Source organism: Mus caroli, unplaced genomic scaffold (assembly GCF_978045245.1).
Source record: "Mus caroli unplaced genomic scaffold, Mus_caroli_1 scaffold_20, whole genome shotgun sequence".
In the NCBI taxonomy this organism is placed as follows: Eukaryota; Metazoa; Chordata; class Mammalia; order Rodentia; family Muridae; genus Mus; species Mus caroli.
Window position 1 is genome coordinate 18,298,896 of NW_028227275.1, and position 22,322 is coordinate 18,321,217.

General features: G+C 38.2%; 1 protein-coding gene across 3 annotated transcripts in view; it reads left to right on the forward strand.

The window, feature by feature from the left end:
• Positions 1–22,322, forward strand: part of Hpse2 (heparanase 2 (inactive)) — a 602,344-nt gene that overhangs the window by 369,249 nt on the left and 210,773 nt on the right. For all 3 annotated transcript variants that reach the window (XM_021151789.2, XM_021151790.2, XM_085833912.1), the window contains one exon: positions 11,436–11,607. In XM_021151789.2, coding sequence (XP_021007448.1) covers positions 11,436–11,607 — 172 coding nt within the window. The remainder of the gene's footprint in view (positions 1–11,435; positions 11,608–22,322) is intronic.

Consider the following 22,322-nt stretch of genomic DNA (forward strand, 5'->3'; position numbering starts at 1 on the left):
TGTAGTCAATTACTAAATCAGTGTCATGTATTTGTATCCATACCGGACCCAAATAGGGTCACCTGGTCTCTTCTGATTCTAGCTATATAATTCAGTTCCTTGGAGTCTAAGTCACTTGATAAAACAAAAATGTTGCCTTTAAGAAACCTAGCCTTTTAAAGATGATCATTAATTTTATTAGCTACCCAGCTTTATTCATTTATTTGATAAACATATACTTGGCTTTTAGCCCTGAATAATTGTAAAATACTCTTTATATATTTTAATATGTGTGTGTGTGTGTGTGTGATAGCATTGAAAACCCCAAACACAAGTTGAGCCACAATTTTAAATATATTGCTACTTATTTATGAATATAAATCATAGCTTGGAGAAGTGTTTCAGAGGATACAGTTGATGTTCAGGCCAGAGCAGTTGGGAAGAAAGAAGAAAGAGGGAAAGTGAAAAGCTGTAGATTCCATATCTGCCTGTTTTTCTCCTTTCCCACTTTGAATCTGCATCTCAATGCCACCTTCTCCCTGTGGCTTCTTCCCCTGGACATTCCCACATGCATAAACACAATACTCACTGGTTCTTATGTTTACTATATATGTATTGAGCACATACAATTTAAAACATTATGCAGATATGAGACAGAAATGAAAGAATGTCCTTGGGCTTCATGGTGGTTAATCTTGATTGGATGGAAAGTGCCTAGAAGATTGAGCACTTCTAACTGTCTGCATTTCCAGAAATGGAAACTAAGTGGGGGTGGCTCTGTTTGAATGTCCCAACTCACCATTAGAACAGGGACTGATAATGGAAGAAAAGATGAAACAGTGTGCCAACATGCACTCTTGGTACCACAGTCTTCTGCCTCACATCAGGACCAAAGTAAAGCAGTTGGCATGTTGTATACTGAAACCCTCCGTCAAAATCAACCCCTCTTCCTTTAAAATTGTTTCTCTCAGGTGTTTGTCAATGATAGAAATTCCAATACATACATACACACACACACACACACACACACACACACACACACACACACACACACACACATGTAAGACTGGCACCAAGAAGTAAGACTGTTGTCCAATAGCTGTCTGGAGTGGGGCCGGCCAGGAGTGCACAGGACACAGGCACAGTGGAGCAGCTGAGACAGGATCCTTCCTGTGCCATCTGCACTTGGGAGCTGAGGCTCTTCCACAGCCCTCTGTACACAAGTTCTTCCAGGAGAGAGCTGTTCTCCTAGGATTGCTGACACAGGCTTGCAGGCCCATAGGAGGGACAAGCTCCAGCCAGAGACAGCAAGAACATCTAACACCAGAGATAACCAGATGGCAAAATGCAAATGCAAGAATCTTACCAATAGAAACCAAGGCTATTTGGCATCATTAGAACCCAGTTCTCCCATCATAGCAAGTCAGTTTCCATAGTCTTTGATTGCTGTGTCAATCTTTTCTATGGTATCTTCTGCACCTGAGATTCTCTTCTATTTCTTATATTCTGTTGGTGATGCTTGCATCTATGACTCCTGATCTCTTTTCTAGGTTTTCTATCTCCAGAGTTGTTTCTATCTCCCTTTGTGATTTCTTGTTTCTACTTCCAGTTTTAGATCCTCTATCCTGCTGATAGAGGATTTTAAGAAGGACATAAATAAATCCCTTAAAGAAATACAGGAGAACAGAGGCAAACAGGTAGAAGAGGAAACACACACACACACACACAAACACACAAAATCCCTTAAAGAATTACAGGAAAATAAAATCAATCAGGTGAAGGAATTGAACAAAACCATCCAGGATCTATGCAGAAGATACCATAGAAAAGATTGACACAGCATTCAAAGATTGTGGAAAATGCAAAAAGATCCTAACCCAAAACATCCAGGAAATCCAGGACACAATGAAAAGATGAAACCTAAGGATAATAGATGAGAATGAAGATTTTCATCTTAAAGAGCCAGTAAATATCTTCAACAAAATTATAGAAGAAAACTTCCCTAGCCTAAAGAAAGAGATTCCCATGAACATACAAGAAACCTACAGAACACCAAATAGACTGGACCAGAAAAGAAAATCCTCCCAGCTGGGTGTGGTGGCGCACGCCTTTAATCCCAGCACTCAGGAGGCAGAGGCAGGCAGATTTCTGAGTTCAAGGCCAGCCTGGTCTACAAAGTGAGTTCCAGGACAGCCAGGGCTATACAGAGAAACCCTGTCTCGAAAAACCAAAAAAAAAAAAAAACAAAAACAAAAACAAAAACAAAATCCTCCCATCACATAATAATCAAAACACCAAAACAAAAGATGAATATTAAAATCAGTAAGGAGAAAAGGTCAAGTAACATATATAAGCAGACCTATAAGAATTACACCAGACTCCTCACCAGAGACCTTCAAAGCCAGCAGATCCGGGGCAGGTGTCATACAGACCTTAAGAGAACACAAATGCCAGCCCAGACTGCTATACCCATCAAAACTCACAATTACCATAGATGGAGAAACCAAGATATTCCATGACAAAAACAGATTTACATAATGTCTTTCCACAAACCCAGCCTTTCAAAAGAGAGTAAATGGAAAGCGCCAACACAAGGAAGGAAGCTACACCCTAGAAAAACAAAAAAGGAGATAGCCACAAAAATACAATTCCACTTCTAACAACAAAAATAACAGGAAGCAACAATCATTTTTCCTTAATACCTCTTAATATCAATGACTTCAACTCCCCAATAAAAAGACTAACAGACTGGATATGTGAACAGGACCCAACATTTTGCTGCATATAGGAAACCCACCTCAGTGACAAAGACAGACAATACCTTAGAGTAAAAGGTTGGAAAACAATTCTCCAAGTAAATGGTCCCAAGATAAAAGCTGGAATAGCCATTCTAATATCGAATAAAATCGACTTTCAACCTAAAGTTATCAAAAAAGATAAGGAAGGACACTTCAGACTCATAAAATCTACCAAGAAGAACTCTCAATTCTGAACATCTATGCTCCCAATGCAAGAGCACCCACATTCATAAAAGAAACTTTACTAAAGCTCAAAGTATTCGTTGCACCTCACACATTAATAGTGGGAGACTTCAGCACTCCACTCTCAGCAGTGGACAGATCATGGAAACAGAAACTAAACAGAGACACAGTGAAACTAACAAAAGTTATGAACCAAATAGATTTAACAGATATTTATAGAACATTTTATCCTAAAACAAAAGAATATATCTTCTCAATACCTCATGATACTTTCTTCAAAATTGACTAGGTCACAAAACAGGCCTCAACAGATACAGGAAGATTGAAATAATACCATGCATCCTCTCAGATCACCACAGACTAAGACTGGTCTTAAATATAAAAACAAACAAACAAACAAACAAACCAGAAAGCACATATACATATGGAAGCTGAATAACGCTCTACTCAATGATAACTTGGTCAACTAAGTGGAGAGGAACTTGAAGCAATCCCACTAAAATCAGGGACTACACAAGGCTGCCCATTTTCTACCTACCTATTCAATATAGTATGTGAAGTCCTAGCCAGAGCAATTACACAACAAAAGGAGATCAAAGAGATACAAATTGGAAAGGAAGAAGTCAAAATATCACTATTTGCAGATATAATAGTATACATAAGTGACCCCAAAATTTCCACCAGAGAACTCTTAAACCTGATAAACAACTTCAGCAAAGTAGTTGGATATAAAGTTAACTCAAACAAATCATGGCCTTCCTCTACTCAAAGGGTAAACAGACTGAGAAAGAAATTAGGGAAGCAACACCCTTCACAATAGTCACAAATAATATAAAATACCTTGGTGTGACTCTAACTAAGGAATTGAAAGATCTGTATGATGAGAACTTCAAGTCTCTGAAGAAAGAAATTAAAGAAGATCTCAGAAGATGGAAAGCTCTCCCTTGCTCATGAATTGGCAGGACTAATATAGTAAAAATGGCTATCTTGCTGAAAGCAATCTACAGATTCAATGCAATGCCCATCAAAATTTCAACTCAAGAAATTTGCAAATTCATCTGGAATAACAAAAAACCTAGGATAGCAGAAACTATTCTCAACAATAAAAGAACTAGGGGAGTCACCATCTCTGACATCACAAGCAAAACAAAACACAATACAGCTTCCTTTTGCTTATCATATTGAGTATGTACCATCAGGTGAGAATTTACAAGACATGAGGCCAAATTCTGAATCTTTAAAAATACTTTTAGCTATGATTAAATGGCATCCTAAAAAAAAGCAAAACCACACAGAGAGAGTAAGTGATAAAGACATTTTAAAGATTGGAATGTAAGTGTGAAACAGGCAGGGTATCTAAGTGATAAATGGGCTCCTGTAACTATAGATGTATAATCTTGCCCTTGCTCCTATTTAACACAAAGAGTATGCTGTGATCAAAATTATAAATTTTAGTGCCAAAATAATGTATCAGTATTGGTTTATCAACTATAACAACATACCCAACCTAGGAAAGACATCTATCATATGAGAAACTGAGTATGTGTTTGTATGTGTGTACCCCTGTGTGCCATATGTGTATCCCTATAGCAAGGAACACTAATTGTTCAGGTCTCTGTACTGTAGAGCAGCTCTCTATTACAGTAAAATTGTTTTAAAATACAAAACTGACAAACACCAAAACAGTAGATTTTGAATCATGATGGAAACAAGCACCTTAGGAAGATGGCGTAACTTTTAGTGATAGTTTCACTGCGTGTTAACAACACGAGAAATAGTTGAAAGAATATTGTCAACCAAGAAATGACAGAAGCACATCTGAAAGAAGACATACAAATGGCCAGAAGCACAAGAAAGCAAGTTTATCATCACTAGCCACTGTCGAAAAGTCAACCAGCATCACCACTCAGTGTGTTAGCTGTAGGTTTTTCTCGTGCAGCCCTTATTACACTAAGTTTCTTGTTAGAGTTTGTTGGGAGGATCTATCATTTGTCAGATGCCGTCTTGTGTTTGCACATATTGATGTTGTACTTGTGTTGTCTTATCTATCAAAACAATAGTTTATATTTGTTGGGTGGATATTAAATCAACCTTGCATTCCTGACATGAGGCCCACTTGGTCAGTGTTTGGCTTTTTTGTGTATATATCATTGAAATTGGTTTGTATATATTTTGTGAAGAATCTCTGCATCGATGTTTATGAGGAATAGTCATCTGTAGTTTAATGTGCCAAACACTGGCTCCAAATGGATTATGAAGCATGCTCCCTTCCTCCGTTTTCTGGAATACGTGTGAAGAATTGGTATTTCTTTCGATGCTTAATGAGTGTAGGCTTCTTTGAGAAAAGGTTGGACTTTGTTTTAGTTTCCAGTTCAATATGTCTTTTCTTTTTATATGTCTATTTAGAATTTCTACTTTCTCTGAGTCTGGTACTTCGTTTATTTTGTGAATCAGAGTCTCTCTGTAATGGGCTAGCCTCAAGTTTGCTATATAGCTCAGATAGCCTTGAACTCAAAATTCTCCTTCCTCAATCTTCTAAATGCTAGAGTTACAGGCATGAGCTACCAGACTAAGCTAAGTCAGTTTTAATACTGTATGTCTTTCTTGTATTTTTTATTCAACTCATTGTCTAAACCATTTTCCTAAAGTTATTTTTAGTATTTTTTTGCCAGTTTAGCGATTTGACTTCCTTTATGGTATTCATTATTAATTCCATTATTCAATGACACTTTTTGTTTTCCTCCTTAGTCGTTCTACTAAAGGAGTGTGAGTTAACCTTTTCATGCATTGATTTTTCTCATTTTAATCCCTCCTTTTGTTTTTATAGACTATGATAGAGCGGCACTGTTTGCCCCTCCCCTTCCTCCAAGCCCTCCCTTATATACCTCTTTTTGCTATCTTTCATATTCATCGCCTCTTTTTGATTAATTATGTTACATGCCTATATGTATATTTATATGCATACACATTCCTAAACACAACCTTCTTGGTCTATATAATGTCACTTTATGTAAGTCTTCAGAGCTGACCTTTTGGTCCTGTGAAACCAACGGTTGTGCTCTTCCCTGGAGAAGACTGCTTCTCCCTCAGCAGCACTTAGTTGCCTGTTCTCCTTTTGTTTAGGGTTAAAGCCTCCTGGCTCTCCTGTCTACTTTGACATGTCCTTGTTCAGCTCATGTTAGGCAGTCATGTTGGTGAGATTTCATGTGTGTATATGTCAGTGGAAGAACTAGAGCATAGTTCATTAGGTGTCAACCTCTATTTCTGTCCATCCTACTTCCTCCAGGCAAGGTACTCACTAAACCAGAGCCTTTTACTTCTGCTAGACTCGGTGGTGAGCAATGTCTCAGATCCATTTGCCTTCACTCTGTGATACTGGGCACAGGCATGCATAGTTTATAAGCATGCACAGTTTACATGCATGCTCAGCCGTGGCTTATTACATAGGTGGTAAGGATTTAAACTTGTCTTCTTGATTGCTAAGTGTTCTTACTCACTTGGGCATCTTCCCAGTCCCTTCTTCGTTTCTCTTTTTCTACAATTTTATAAAATTTACACAAAAATTTTGAGCCTTTTGAAAATTCTCCTTCTGCTCCTCCCAGATCATTGCTAACCATTCAAATTCATGTTGTGTTTCCTCTTTCTCTCCAAAACTCCACAAACACAAATACAACAAACAAATAAAGGGAGAAAAAGCCAAACTAAAGAGAAACCAACAACCCAAACCAAACCAAAACCTGGAGTGTGTTCCGTGTAAGCCAATGGCTAATTCCCGGTCATGGGGCTTGCCCTGAAGTGTGGTTGATGTACTCAGTGACACTCCATTGGAAAAAAACATGTTTCCCTTTGCCAGCAGATTCAGTTGTGAGAGTGCTATGGTTATTGATAGCATCTCGTATCCCCTTCCTACTTTCAGTGCTGGGACTCTCTCTGGCTTGACCTTGTGCAGGCTGTGCATGTTGCCCCAGTCCCTGTGAGTTCACCTGTGCATCACTTCTGCTGTGTCTGGAAGGCACCCCTTCCTTGGAGTCATCACTGTGTCTGGCCCTTAAAATCCTTTTGCCTCCTCTTTGTGTAGATCCCCGAGTCTCGTGGTGAGGGGTGTCATGTAGATGGAATGCTAACAGGTCTCCCACCTTCTGCATTGTGCAGCTGTGGGTCTGTGTTAAGTCCCATCTACTGCAAGGAGAAGCTCCTCTGATGTGGGCTGAGTGAGGCACTGATCCATGGGCATTGCAGTATGTCACCAGGAGTCAGTTAACTGCTCTGTTCCTTTAACAGAGTAATATGTTCACTGTGTATACTGTATTCACAGCAGGAGGCTTCCCCTGGGCCCAGGACTGCCTTGTTCTCGAAGGCCGCATTAGCAGTGGACCTCATTCCATGAGAGGGAACCCAAACCTTTTTTCATTTCTTAAGCAGAATTTTAGGCTATGGATTTAAGATCACTTTCGGTTCTAATATAGGAGTCTCAAGCTAAAAGTTTCCCTAAGCATTGCTTATGCTGTATCCTATATATTCTTTTATGTTTTAATTTTACTCTTTTCTAAATATCTTTTATTTCACTGTCATCTCTTCAGTGGCCTATGCACTTTTCATTTTTATAGTTTCTTAATATTTGTGGATTTTCATATTTCACCTATTTAATTGAAGTATAATCCTGTTGATCAGGAAATATACATTGTATTATTTAAATTATGTGGCACATGCCTTTAATCTCAGCACTCGGGAGGCAGAGGCAGGCGGATTTCTTAGTTCCAGGCCAGCCTGGTCTACAAAGTGAGTTCCAGGACAGCCAGGACTATACAGAGAAACCCTGTCTCGAAAATAACCAAAATAAATAAATAGATAGATAGATAGATAGATAGATAGATAGATAGATAGATAGATAGATAGATAGATATTATGAGGTTTATGTAGGCCTTAACATTTCTCTATTTAGAAGATTGTTGTGTGCCCTGGGAAACAAAGTATATCCTACTACTGATAGGTGGAGTGTTTTGTCAATCAAATAGGCCAAATTGACTTCTAGTGTTACTTGAATCTTCTACCCAGCTTCTTGAATTGTGTATCATGACCTGACATGGGGTTATGTAACTGAATGTGGGGTTGAGAAAAATTTACCAATGGAAAAGTTTCTGGATGTGCAATGACTAAAAATTAATTCAAAATTATCCCAGTCTTATCATAATATACTTTGACAACAGACACTTTAAGGGGACATTTTAGGCTTATAACTCATTATTTCAGGGAAGTCAAGCAGGGACATGACTGAGCTATCCTTAGTCAAGAACAGAGAGAATGAGTACAGGCTACCACCCTTCTCACTTTCTCCACACTGACATAGACCAGGACTCAAACCCTAGAAGTGCTGCTACCACAGTGGGTTGGATCGTCCCACATAAATTAACATTATCAAGACAACCCCTAACAAACATGCCCACAGGCCTAGGGTGATTCTAGATAGTCTCAAATTGACAATTTAAAACCAACATTGCAAAAATCAAGTGTGCGAAATCCAGGGTGTTTCTGGTAGCACTAGCCTGTGTTGTGTCACGTGACTTGGTTCTGCACATGCTTTGGGCCGTACTTGCCTTTCTGCTAGGCAACCTGAAGGCTGCCTGTTACACCTCAACTCAGATGAGAATCGTGTATATTGTAGACTTCCTCCGAAATGCAAAGTTTTTGGCTCTTACATAAAATGTTGATATAATAATTATGGAAAATAAAGACTTCTAATATTTTTGTGACATCGTTCCTCAGATAGGAAGTATCAAATAAGTGCTTTTAACCTCTGAGCCATCTCTCCAGCCCACAAAGTTTAATTCTTTATGAAAATGAAATAACCATATATCTCTTTAGTGTGTAATTTGCTTTTATTTTTAATAATTAGTAAACCTTTTGTGTATTAAAGAATTAAAGTTATCTTTCTTAAAAAGATGTATTTATTTTATGTGTGTGAGTATTTACTGGCATATATATGTGCATAGAGGCCAGAAGAAGGTATGAGATCTCCAGCAGCTGTTAAAGACCAATTTCAGCTGCCATGTGGGTGTTGGGGACCAAATTCAAGTCCTCTCTCTGCACGAGCAGATAGCCAATGCTCTTAATCACAGAGCCCCTAAAATTAACCTCTTTATTATTATCAATAACTTTTTGATTATACATATATACATGAGGTCACATAAACCTTGTGATGCGTTGACTTGTCACTGTCCATTTCAAGCAGTACTAAACTCTAAATTAACACAGTGTAGTGTCTTATAGAACTCTGAGTATATGCCATCCCTCTCTCTTCTCCCTCTAACATTGCTGATAAAGCTCAATTATAGTCTTCTTGTTTTCCTCCATGGGATGAATCATTTCAGAGTTCCCATATGATGTCTTATGCTTTTTATTTCCTTATTCAATAAGTCAGTAACACACTTACCATTAATTCTTTTATTCTTTTTAGCTCTCTTAACATATTTATAATTTTGAAGTTCTTAGGTGCTGAATAATCTAATGTTTAAGGCGTCAAAGGGGCGGTTTATAGTGACTGCTCTTTTCCTGCCTTGAATATGGTAGCACTTTCAATTTTCCTTTCATAGCTCATGATTTTCTTGTTGAAAGTGGGGCATTTTAGGTGTGATGATAGAGTAGCACAGACTTGTTAGTGTCCATCCCAGAGGCTGAGTTTGTGGCTTTTTGTTTGGCTTTTTAGTTACCAGGATTAATGCTCTAGTCTATCACTCTTACATCAAGTAGTTACTGACATCTCCAGGTAAAATACTCAATCCTTTAGAAACTGGAGAGATGGCTCAGTAGTTAAATGTACTGTCTGTTCTTCCAGAGGACCCAAGTTCAACTCCTAGCACCCACAGAGTGGCTCATAGCCATGTGTAACTCACTTCCAAGGGTGTCTGACCCCCCTCCTCTGGCCTCTGAGGGCAGTGTGTGCACGTAGTACACAGACATGCATGCAACAGAGCACCCACACATATGCAACACAGCACCCACACATAGGCAACACAGCACCCACGCATATGCAACACAGCACCCACACATAGGCAACACAGCACCCACACATATGCAACAGAGCACCCACGCATATGCAACACAGCACCCACGCATATGCAACAGAGCACCCACGCATATGCAACACAGCACCCACACATATGCAACAGAGCACCCACGCATATGCAACAGAGCACCCACGCATATGCAACACAGCACCCACACATATGCAACACAGCACCCACGCATATGCAACACAGCACCCACACATAGTAGATAGTTTTAAATTAATCCTTCAGAGATATTTTTAAGGTCAGTTACCTTGGGGTTTCCTTCGAATTGGTGTAACTTAATGATAACCCAATAATTGATCAGGTTGTGCTCCTTAACTTGACATTAAGGCCAGGCCAGTAGATATGCTGATGGAGGGAACACGGTAAATACTTAGGTAGTAACATGCCTTCTTGTGTCTTCCCTATGAGAACACTAGGGTTCTACTAATGTGCGAGTATATAGATAACTAAAGGTCTCCAAAGTTACTTCTAAATATATGCAACCTCCAGGATTAAAGGGTGTGTAAGAGAGACTATTAATTTTCACTGTGGCTGTCTTATTTCCCCATATTTCTCTTAAAATTTCACGTGAGCCTAGTAATCTGTGTCCTGTCCCTACTAGTTGAAGCTTCAAACTGTCTGAGATAATGGCTTGGGGGGTCTCTAGTGGACTTCCTCTAACTCTAAAGAGCTGCTGCTTTTTATACCAGGGCTTTTCATATCCTTCCGGTATAAACCTAAGCAAAGCAGTTTTGCTCAAAATTATTTCTCTCAACTACATTGTTACCAGTGGACATCAATGATGTTTCTCCTAATTTCCTGTGCAGTAATCATATTTATGAAGGTAACCCTTGTTACCCTTTTTATTAGTTTCCTAAGCTTTGCAATAACAAATTACTATGGTTTAAAATAAAAGAAAAAAGTTTCTCTTCCTGTTTATGAAGCCAGAAATCTGAAATCAAAACTTCAGTGTGGTCGGTTTCTGCTGGAAGCTCTGAAGGAAGATCTATTCCGTTCCTCTCTTAGCTTCTGGGGGCTTCCAGAATTCCTTAGCATAGTAGCCTCTCTTTGGGCTTTGTGTTTATCACCACATAGCATTTTTTCCTGTGTCTGTGGATCTGAAGGTCCTTTTCCTTTGTGTTACAAACACAGCAGTTGTTGGGAGACTGTATTCTGCAAAGTGTACTATTCATTACAAAGTGTCATTTGAAAATAAGTATGGTCTTGTTTGTGAATCAGGTGATGTTTTATGAAGATAGGTTTGGAAATGAATGGCTCAGCAAGTTGGCATTACTAACATGACTGTTTCTGTGTTCCTTAAGATAAGTTATATCCTCCTTTTGTTATTTTATTCATGCTAGTAAGAAAAGGGCTGGCAGAACCTTGCTCTTCTCCATTCTAACTTATATGTCTGTTTTTAATCTAGAGCCAAATGACTATCGGAGCATCCATGGCCGGGCAGTAAACGGTAGCCAGTTGGGAAAGGATTACATCCGGCTGAAGAGCCTGCTCCAACCCATCCGGCTTTACTCCAGAGCCAGCCTGTACGGCCCCAATATTGGACGGCCCAGGAAGAACGTCATTGCTCTCCTAGATGGGTAGGCCAGATTACTTAGCTGTCTTACACCATTGATCGTGAAATATAATGGAATGAAGTATTTGTGTTTATTCAGGATTAAGAAAAAAGGAAAGAAAAAAAGTATTTTCAAAAATCATTTTTTTAAAAGAAGAAAGGAAAGGTTTTCTCATTGCAGTTTTCTCCTAAGCAGGAATTCTTTATCAAGCAATAGAACTCATCAAGGCCTTCTAGAGTTGGGAGGAAGGGAGGCATATCTTAGACTCTGGGTTACTTGATCAGGATGCATTATTTGTAAAAGTATCATTTAGTATAGGATTTTATTGAATCGTTTTATATTTTGAAAAGGTTAAAAAAACATTCTAAGTATTTACAAATTAAAGGAGAACTGAACTACTGCTTCAGTAGCAGACATTCTGCAGAATTATTATCATTTGCTTAATTTTGACTGATCTAACAAACATCTTTTGTGCATTGATGCAAAGCACGTTAAATGTTCTATAACTCAGCTTTGGCAGCGGGCCAGCCTCAAGCTGAGTAATGGATATATGCTTACAGATTTGGTCTAGCTACACAGGGTTGGAAGTCACTTTTGCCAATAAATAAAATAATTAGAATTAAAGAGAGCCACAGTAGAGTGAGGAAGGCTTTGTGTGTGTGTGTGTGTGTGTGTGTGTGTGTGTGTGTGTTAAATCAAGGCTCAAAGTCAAAATTTAACTAAAGCAAGAATAAAAACAATGAGGTTGGGAGATTCCCATGTCATGTGTCACATTTACCCAGAGGCCAGATAGGAATAGCCATCCTTACAGTTCAGTTTGAATGAGATAGTTGCCAATGAAGTGTGGGTAGACCAAGAAATTAGATAAATGTCATGCAAGCATAAACAGAGATGAAAAGAAAGAAAAATGGTGTATCCTGAATGGCTGTGTATCTTGATGGATCATGGGACTCTTTTCTTTTCTGACTGCTTCATCTTCGTTTGAGCTTGTGAACATAGCAGACTTTCCTGAATATCTGGGGAAGGCTCAGGGATTTATATGGTAACAGCACCAGCAAGGCAGAGTTTAATATTGGCCATTTTTCTCTATATGTCACTGAATTTTTATGTAAACTACCTCTCTTAACCTGCTCTTCTTCCCCTTTCGCCTTTCCTTGCTCAGTAGCAATTTGCTTCCTTTCTGTTGAAAATGTTGTGGCCTTACTCCCTGCTCATCACTAGGGGCTTCCTTCTGCAGATGCACACTGAACTTTGACATTGCTCTCTGCATGTGCATGGTGAGGAGTGGGGCCTCATTTTTCCTGTTATATGTAGTGTATAAAGACCCATCATAGTGCACTTAATCATATTTCACGGATCATTAAGAAAACCTAATCGCTCTATCCTTTAAGTATATATCGTTATTATCTTAAAGTATTCTTTTTCCTTAATGATTTGATTAATGTGCTCCCATATAACACACAATTTCATGGGATTGTATCAATCATTTATTTATTCTAAAGATATTTCTTCAGCAGCAACTAAGCTCTGAGTAATATGGTAGGAACTAAGAATAATAATAATAATAAACAAAACAGATACATTCTTTGCCCTCATGGGGCATTCGCTAAGTTAGGAGAGACACACATTAATCAGAAGCATAACAGCAGGACAATATGAAGAAGTACACCATGGTTATATTAATGATCGTAAGGGCTGTGGCTTAATTGAATTAGAGAAATCATGGAAATATCCCCTTTAAAAGTGTGTACAAGGAATGATGCTTCGACACCACAACACGAGAAGTAAACAGTATCGTGTTTACTTTTGTTTATATAGTTTTAGAATGAAAAAAAATGTACAAAACCCCAGAAGGTGAAGACTGGCTAGGCTGGCTGTAGTGTCAGAGTAAGAAGAAAGAGGTGTGCTCTATCAGGCCCTGCAAGCATAAGGAAGGACATTTTGTTCTTTCTAATTGCATGCAGAATGACAGAGGATGTTTTAATCTGGAGAAGAAAATTGTTTATTATATGAAAAGGATGTTGTGTGTACTCTGGGAAATAGATTAGAATGAAAACACAACACTCCATGAGAAATGAGAAGATCGCTGCAGTGATACAGCGGGGAAACAATGTGGGCCTGAAGTCAGTGGTGGCTGTTGGCAGTAAACCCTGTAAAATGTGGTAGTTTGCTGGGAATGCATACAAGGATGTGGTACAGATAGTGGTTATGTGGACGGTGTCATTTCTGAAAAGAGAAGACCGGAATGCTTCTAACTAGTCCTGAGAATAAAACAGCAACTTTCATTTCCATCCTCTGAAATGAAATAGAGATGCCAAAAGTATCATTTAATAGATGTAACAAGATCAGGTTCTCTGCTAGCTGCTAGAGATATTTATTCCTTTGGGATGCTAGAGATATTCATTTGGGAAGGTTTTAGCACAAAAATGAGATTTAAATCCATAGTAATAGAAGAGATAAGGTAGCATACAGAAAGGAAAGGCAGAGAGTTTAGGCAATAACCTGGGGAACCTGTGTATCTAAAGGATAAGAAAACTGGTAAGAGCAGAAAGAAGACGTCACATGAAGAAAATAGACTTGAAATAAAGAGAGACAGTCAGCTAATGGGATGACAGAAAAGTATCTTCTGGGTTTAGCAGCATATAGATAGATGTTTATGACGGTGAGAGTTCAGGAGCGTGAGAGCTCCAGAGCCTGCAGGGTTTGCAGGGTGGAGAGTAAGAGACGGCAGGCAGCGGTCTGGGTAAGATACTTAGAACAGCCTTTACTGCCAAGAAAACCAAAGTCAGCTGAAGGGAGAGTGCCATCAAGCACGATGACTCTTTCCTTCCTTTAATGCAAAATAGAGTAAAACTAGGTTTGTAGGTTAAGATATACCCAGAGAAAAGAGAAGGAGGATATAGCCAAATTGAGACATCTTTTAAAGCTAGAAGAAATGGAAAACAATAATTGTCCTGTAGAGAACAATTCTCCCATGGTAATAAAAGATAAGAAACAAATATTTTTCTGCATTGAGAGGTTTAAAGAGCCATGTTTATGAGGAAAATCTGCTACCAGTTAGTGGAATTAAGATGCTGGGTTTGACTCCTCCATTGTTGGTGGGATTGCAAGCTTGTACAGCCACTCTGGAAATCAGTCTGGCAGTTCCTCAGAAAATTGGACATAGTACTACCGGAGGATCCCGCAATACCTCTCCTGGGCATCTACCCAGAAGAAGTTCCAACTGGTAAGGAGGACACATGTTCCACTATGTTCATAGCAGCCTTATTTATAATAGCCAGAAGCTGGAAAGAACCCAGATGCCCCTCAACAGAGGAATGGATACAGAAAATGTGGTACATTTACACAATGGAGTACTACTCAGCTATTAAAAAGAATGAATTTATGATATTCCTAGGCAAATGGATGGACCTGGAGTCATCCTGAGTGAGGTAACCCAATCACAAAAGAACTCACATGATATGTACTCACTGATAAGTGGATATTAGCCCAGAAACTTAGAATACCCAAGATACAAGATACAATTTGCAAACACATGAAACTCAAGAAGAATGAAGACCAAAGTATGGACACTTTGCCCCTTCTTAGAATTCGGAACAAAACATCCATGGAAGGAGTTACAGAGACAAAGTTCAGAGCTGAGACAAAAGGATAGACCATCTAGAGACTGCCATATCCGGGGATCCATCCCATAATCAGCCTCCAAACACTGACACCATTGCATATACTAGCAAGATTTTGCTGAAAGGACACTGATATAGCTGTCTCTTGTGAGGCTACACTGGGGCCTCGCAAACACAGAAGTAGATGCTTATAGTCAGCTATTAGATGGAACAGAGGGCCCCCAATGGAGGAGCTAGAGAAAGTGCCCAAGGGGCTAAAAGGGGTCTGCAACCCTATAGGTGGAACAACAATATGAACTAACCAGTACCCCCGGAGCTCATGTTTCTAGCTTCATATGTATCAGAAGATGGCCTAGTTGGCCATCAGTGGAAAGAGAGGCCCCTTGTTCTTGCAAACTTTATATGCCTCAGTATGGGGGAACGCCAGGGCCAAGAAGTGGGAGTGGGTGGGTAGAGGAGTGGGGTGGGGAGGGTCTGGGGGACTTTTGGGATAGCATTTGAAATGGAAATGAAGAAAATACCTAATTAAAAAATAAATTAAAAAAAAAAGATGCTGGGTTTGTATTCACGATGCAGACACGAGTGCATGTAAGTTAGTGTGTTGATGAGTTGAGAAGCAACCCAGTGGTAAAGAGAAGAGCATGTCCATCATCTGAATATGAAATGGCCCCTCACGTGCTTGTGTATGAAAGGCTTGAGTCTCAGATAGTAGCCCTGTCTTAGGAAGTGCTAAAGCCATGATGAGGTGAGATCTAGCTAGAGGAATTAGGTCATGGGACGATGGAGGTGACTGCTGTTAGGAGATAGAGCTTGCCCTGGCCCTTTTCTCTTTCTCTGCTTCCCAGCCACTGCAGTCTTCTGTGTTATACCAGGATATAAGCAATGGCATCAGCCAACCATGGACTGAAACCATGAGCCCAAATAAGCCCTTCTTCCTTTAATCTATTTCTCTCAGGCATTTGTCACAGCAACAGGAAATCTGACTGTCAAAGCATGTGTCTGGGGGCTTGTAGTGGCAAAGGGCAGATTATACTTCCTCCTTATGTAAACATAAAATCTAAACAAAAAAGACAGAAGTCTTTTAGGGCAAGGAAAGATACTAATGAACATTTATGTTTTCTTTTATGTGCCAAATAAGGATTTACTTTTCTTAATAAATATGTATGAAATAAAAAGTGAAATAAAAGTATAAAAGAAACTTCCAGAAACCTAACCAACAGAGCAGAATGGTAAGCACTGTAAAATTACCAGCTTCTAGCTCTTCCCAATTCCCTTGGCTGCACAGGCACACTGTTACATAGATGTGGTCATGGTAGAGCCATCGTTTTGAGCACTGCATTTTTATCCATTGCTTCATATGGCCTTTATTTCTGCATAATTCACATAATTGTCATTCTTAGTAAGAAATAAAATACTCCACTGCATTAATGTACCAAGTCTACCTAAGCATTCTCCCTCTATTAGATATTTGGCCAGGTTCCAGGTTTTGCTTGTAATGTAGTACAACTATAAATATCTTTATACAAATAGATTTTTAAATTTTTCTTTTGAATCATATCCTTGGGCTGTATCCAAAAGTCGAATTGCTGGGTTAAAAAATGTATATTAATTTTTATGAGTTTATGTTTGCTGCCAAATTTCTCTTCAGAATGATTTCACTAGGTGAAAGGGAGTAGTGTATTACTATATCATTTCCAAATATCAACAACAGTGAGCATTGGCAGTATTATTAGTTGACTTTGTTTAAATTCATGCAGGATCATGTTGCATGCTTGTTTATATTTGAATTTTGTTAACTTCAAGAACAGCTGAATATTCTCCAATTTTCATTGTTTTGTTTCTTATTTCTTTTTTTCTCTACTTATGTTCATGTATGGGGGAGGTGCTGGGAGGGTGGGCTGTGCCCAACTGTGAATGAGCATGTGCACGCCAGAGGCCAACATCTGGTTTCTTCTTTTTGTGCTCTCCTCCTTGGTTGGGTTTGTTTGGTTGCTTGCTTGTTTTGGGATTTGTTTTTTTATGTTGAGACAGGGTCTCAATGAAAATTGTGGCTACCATTTCTGCTGGACTGACTGGCCTGGGAAACCTTAGAATCTGCTTGTCTCTGCTCCTTATACACAGCACTAGTGTTTCAGATATGTGCCATGGTGCCCAGATTTTATGTACATGCTGCAATCCAAATCTAAGACCTCATGCTTGCACGGGAAGTACTTTACCAATGCGCAATATCCCTAGCCCTGCCTTTAGTTCCCTTATCCCAAATTTGATTAATAATGCAATGAGCATTTTGTCTGCATTCAAGGCTATTGTGTGTGTGTGTGTGTATCACAAAATAACTAATACTCAAAAAAAAGTAGATAAGAAGAAATAATCATAAGACTGAAATCAATGAGATAGGAACAAACAAACAGTACACTTGATAAAATTAAGAGTTGATTCTTTGAGAAAATCAACAAGATTAAAAACCTTTAGTCAAATTTACCAAAAGACATAGAGAGACGATCCAAATTAATAAAATTAAAGATGAAAAGAAAGAAATTACAACAGTGTAGTGGTTTGAATATGCTTTGCCCCTGGGAAGTGACACTGTTAGGAGATGTGTTCTTGTTGGAATGGGTGTGGTCTTGTTGGATGAGGTATGTCACTGTTGGGATGGGCTTTGAGATCCTTTGCTCAAGCTCTACCCAGTGCAGAAGAGGCAGTCTCCTTCTGGCTATGGTTGGATCAAGATGTAGGACTCTCCACTCCTTCTTCAGCATTGTGTCTGCCATTCTGCCTGCACATTGTCATGCTTCATGCCATGATGATAATGGACTGAACCTCTAAAGCTGTAAGCCAGCCCCAATTAAATGTTGTTCTTTATAACAGTTTCCTTGGTTTTGGTGTCTCTTCACAGCAATAAAACTCTAACTAAGACCAACAGATACCAAGATAATTCAAAATCAAAGGACATACTTTAAAATATGGGAAGCATAAAAGAAATAAATTTCTTGATATGTTTGATCTGCCAAAGTTAACAACAATTTAAACAGACTCATAATCCCTAGGGAAATAGAGGTAAAGTCTTCCAACCAAAATAAACTCATGGACGGATGTATTCAATAATAATTCTACTTCCAGATCTTAAAGAAGAAGTAATGCCAATACTCTTCAAATTATTCCACAAATAGAAACTGAAGAAATATCCCCTAACTCTTTTTACAATACCAGTATTATCATGATACCAAAACAACACAAAAGCCTATCAACAAAAAGAAAATTAAAGACCAATATCCCTTATGAACATAGATGTAAAAATTCTCAAGTACTTGAAAACTGAATTCAAGAATAAATAAAGAAGATTATTCTCCATGGCCAAGTTGGCTTAATTTCAGAGACTCAGAGATGGTTCAACATACATAAATAAATGTAGTACACAATATACAGAATGGAGAGAACAAAAGATCATCTTATTAGATCATCTTATTATGTCTTGGACAAAGGCCAACATCCCTACATGATAAAAGTCTAGTGAGGAATGGGGATGCAAGGAAAATGCCTCAACATAATAAAAGCAATCTTCAGAAAGCCCATGGCTAATATCGTTCTAAATGGAGGGAAACTCAAAGCATTTTCACTAAAATCAGGAACAAGACAAGGATGCTTACTCTCTCCATATCTATTTAATAGAGTTCTGGAAGTCTTAACTAGAACAAAAAGACAACTGTAGGGGATAGAGGGGATATAGATTTGGGAATGATTAAATAAAAATATCTTTATTTTTAGATGGTATGATAGATAGGTAGATAGAGATATGTCAAATACTCTACAGACTCCACCAGGAAACTCCAACAGCTGATAAACACTCTTTCAACAAAGTAACAAAGTACAAAATCAGCATACAAAAATCGGTAGCCTTTCTATATTCAAATGACAAACTGAGAAAGAAACCAGGGAAACAGTACCTTTTACAACAGCCACAAAACTTGTCTTAGGATAATTCTAACCGAGCAAATGAAAAACCTTTGTAATAAAAGCTTGAAGACATTAAAGAAAGAAACTGTAGAAGATACCAGAAGATACAAAGATCTCTCGTGTTTGGAGTTGGTAGGATAAATATTGTGAAATCACCAAAAGCAATCTGAAGTCTCAATGTGAATCAAAATTCCAACACAGTTTTTCATAGAAGTTGAATAATAATATTGATAAAATCATTGAATATTACAAAATATTAAAATATTAAACTTTATATTAAAACACAAAAACCCATGATTGCTAGAGCAATACTTTATAATAAAAGAGTTGCTTGAGCCCTCACCAGCCATGAATTTATATTTATAGTAATATAAATAAAGGTGGAATGAAGAAAGACATGCTGATCAATGGAATCAATTTAAAGACCCAGACACAAGTGCATATGCCATAGACCCCTGAGTTTTGAGGTGGAGGCTTTTTAGACTCAACTTTTCCAGGTTGCCAGTGAACTTCTTTCGAACTTCTTAGCATCATTCACATCCATCTTCACTTATGTTTATTTTAGACCTTGTCATTTTTCTTTTTAAAATCTTTCTGTGGCTGTTCTCAGACTCTAATAGTTTCACCATGTAGATTTCTGCATCATTTTTAAGTGTGACACCTAGTCAATTCAGTTTTGCTTGAAGTCTTAGGTTTCTTAGATACACTGACTCCTGGCCTTCATATCTCTATCTTCCTAACTTCCAATCTAGCAAACAGCTGGCTCCATTATACAAACTGTCGGCAAGTGTGCCAAAGTAGTACACGTTTTGGAAAATGGCATACTGTTTTATTGTGTCCTTTTGTTTTGTGTAGTTGTTTGGAAGGCCATCTTATTTTTCTCATTACCCCATCCCGCACATATTTAGGTCAGACTGTGGTCATCTCCTCTGACCTTGCATGACATTTTACTTTCCTGCTCTAGCATTTACCAAATTAATGATCATGTGCTTGTCTGCATATTTTCTCTTACAATAGATCATGAACTATAATTTAGATTTTGCTGCTTTATACCCTTAAAACCTAGAAATATAGTAGATGCCATATGCTTATTTCAATGCTTGTTGAAAAGAATAGTATCTATCTATAAAACAAATGTCTCTAAGTTTATATGATATGAAAAATACTATACATGAATTATAATTTTGAAGCCATATAGTTAGAATGAATCAATTACATTGATTTTATAAATATAATGTTGTATAAGCTATAATGTTGCAGACACACACTAGCTTTTAAGCTTTTGAAAACAGGAATATCTAGGCCTGCCTCCCAGTTAGGATATGAAGTGAATGAGGGAAAAGATCGGATCCTTGTGTTTGTGACATCAAGAGTTGTAGGTTTCTCAGAAAACGGGAAATACTTAATGAAACATTTTTTTATGGTTTTCATGTCCCTAGTCAGGACCTGGCTGGTTCTAGACATTTTTGTTTTAAATCTAAACAAGTCAAGAATTTTTTCCAGCCTCCACCTGGATTTCTTCTATAAACATCTATGTACCATCTATGTGATGACAATTTACACCAATTCACTACTTTTCTTTTACCAGGCAATTTATTTTTCTCATTTTAGAAGTTCACTACAATTTTTTTGTTTCATGTTGATCAATATGCTATGTACACACAGTAGAAATCCTAGTCAAAAAAGTATTTATTATAAACATTGGTTTATTTAATGGTTAAATCTATACCCATAACCCAGAAAAATATTCCCGTATCATTTTAAATATAAATAAATACTCAAAACCCACACACATAGGATATCAGTAGCATAGAATAAAACTAAAATGAACAAATATAAATAATTGACCTAAGAGAAATGATAACTCATGATCAATACTTAAAGTATCTGTAATTTAGTATCCTTATATGTATATAACAAGATATGTCCACCAAGCTATATGGTAAGATATTGTGTTTATAAATAAAAAATATATTTCTATGAAAAATATGTAATCAGAGAAAATTAAAACATTTAAAATATTTTTTTTCTGAAATGAAGCTTAGTAAGTATGTGGATTATATGCATTAGTGACCAACTCCAAGCCACCAACAACGCGTCAGTGTGTCATTAAAAGGAAAGAAGTAAAAACACTTCTACTTGGAGACATTCAGCTAGGGAGTCCAGATGTGGATCTTCCATGTCATGCTCCCTGTGTCTTCTGTCCTCTGACTGTTCTGTACAAGCCCAAATCTCTGCCTACCTGAAGGCTGTCTTAAGAATCTGCTTGTCCCTGCATCTCTGTGTTTCTGTCCCTATGTACATATGTATGGCTGTTGTGTCTACGTGTGAGTAATGTCTGTGGGATGTGTCGGTGTGGTGTGTATGTGTGTGTGTGTGTGTGTGTGCTCTATATCTGTCCTAACAAACGGTTTTGAACTGTCTTACTGACTAGCATAGAATGCGAATCGATCCATTCCTATCTCCTTGTACTAAGGTCAAGTCTAAGTGGATCAAGGAACTTCACATAAAACCAGAGACACTGAAACTTATAGAGGAGAAAGTGGGGAAAAGCCTTGAAGATATGGGCACAGGGGAAAAATTCCTGAATAGAACAGTAATGGCTTGTGCTGTAAGATCGAGAATTGACAAGTGGGACCTCATGAAACTACAAAGCTTCTGCAAGGCTAAAGACACCATCAATAAGACAAAAAAACCACCAACAGATTGGGAAAGGATCTTCACCTATCCTAAATCAGATAAGGGACTAATATCCAATATATATAAAGAACTCAAGAAGGTGGACTCCAGAAAGTCAAATAACCCCATTAAAAAATGGGGCTCAGAACTGAACAAAGAATTCTCACCTGAGGAATACCAAATGGCAGAGAAACACCTGAAAAAATGTTCAACATCCTTAATCATCAGGGAAATGCAAATCAAAACAACCCTGAGATTCCACCTCACACCAGTCAGAATGGCTAAGATCAAAAATTCAGGTGACAGCAGATGCTGGCGAGGATGTGGAGAAAGAGGAACACTCCTCCATTGTTGGTGGGATTGCAAGCTTGTACAACCACTCTGGAAATCAGTCTGGCGGTTCCTCAGAAAATTGGACATAGTACTACCGGAGGATCCAGCAATACCTCTCCTGGGCATATATCCAGAAGATGTCCCAACCGG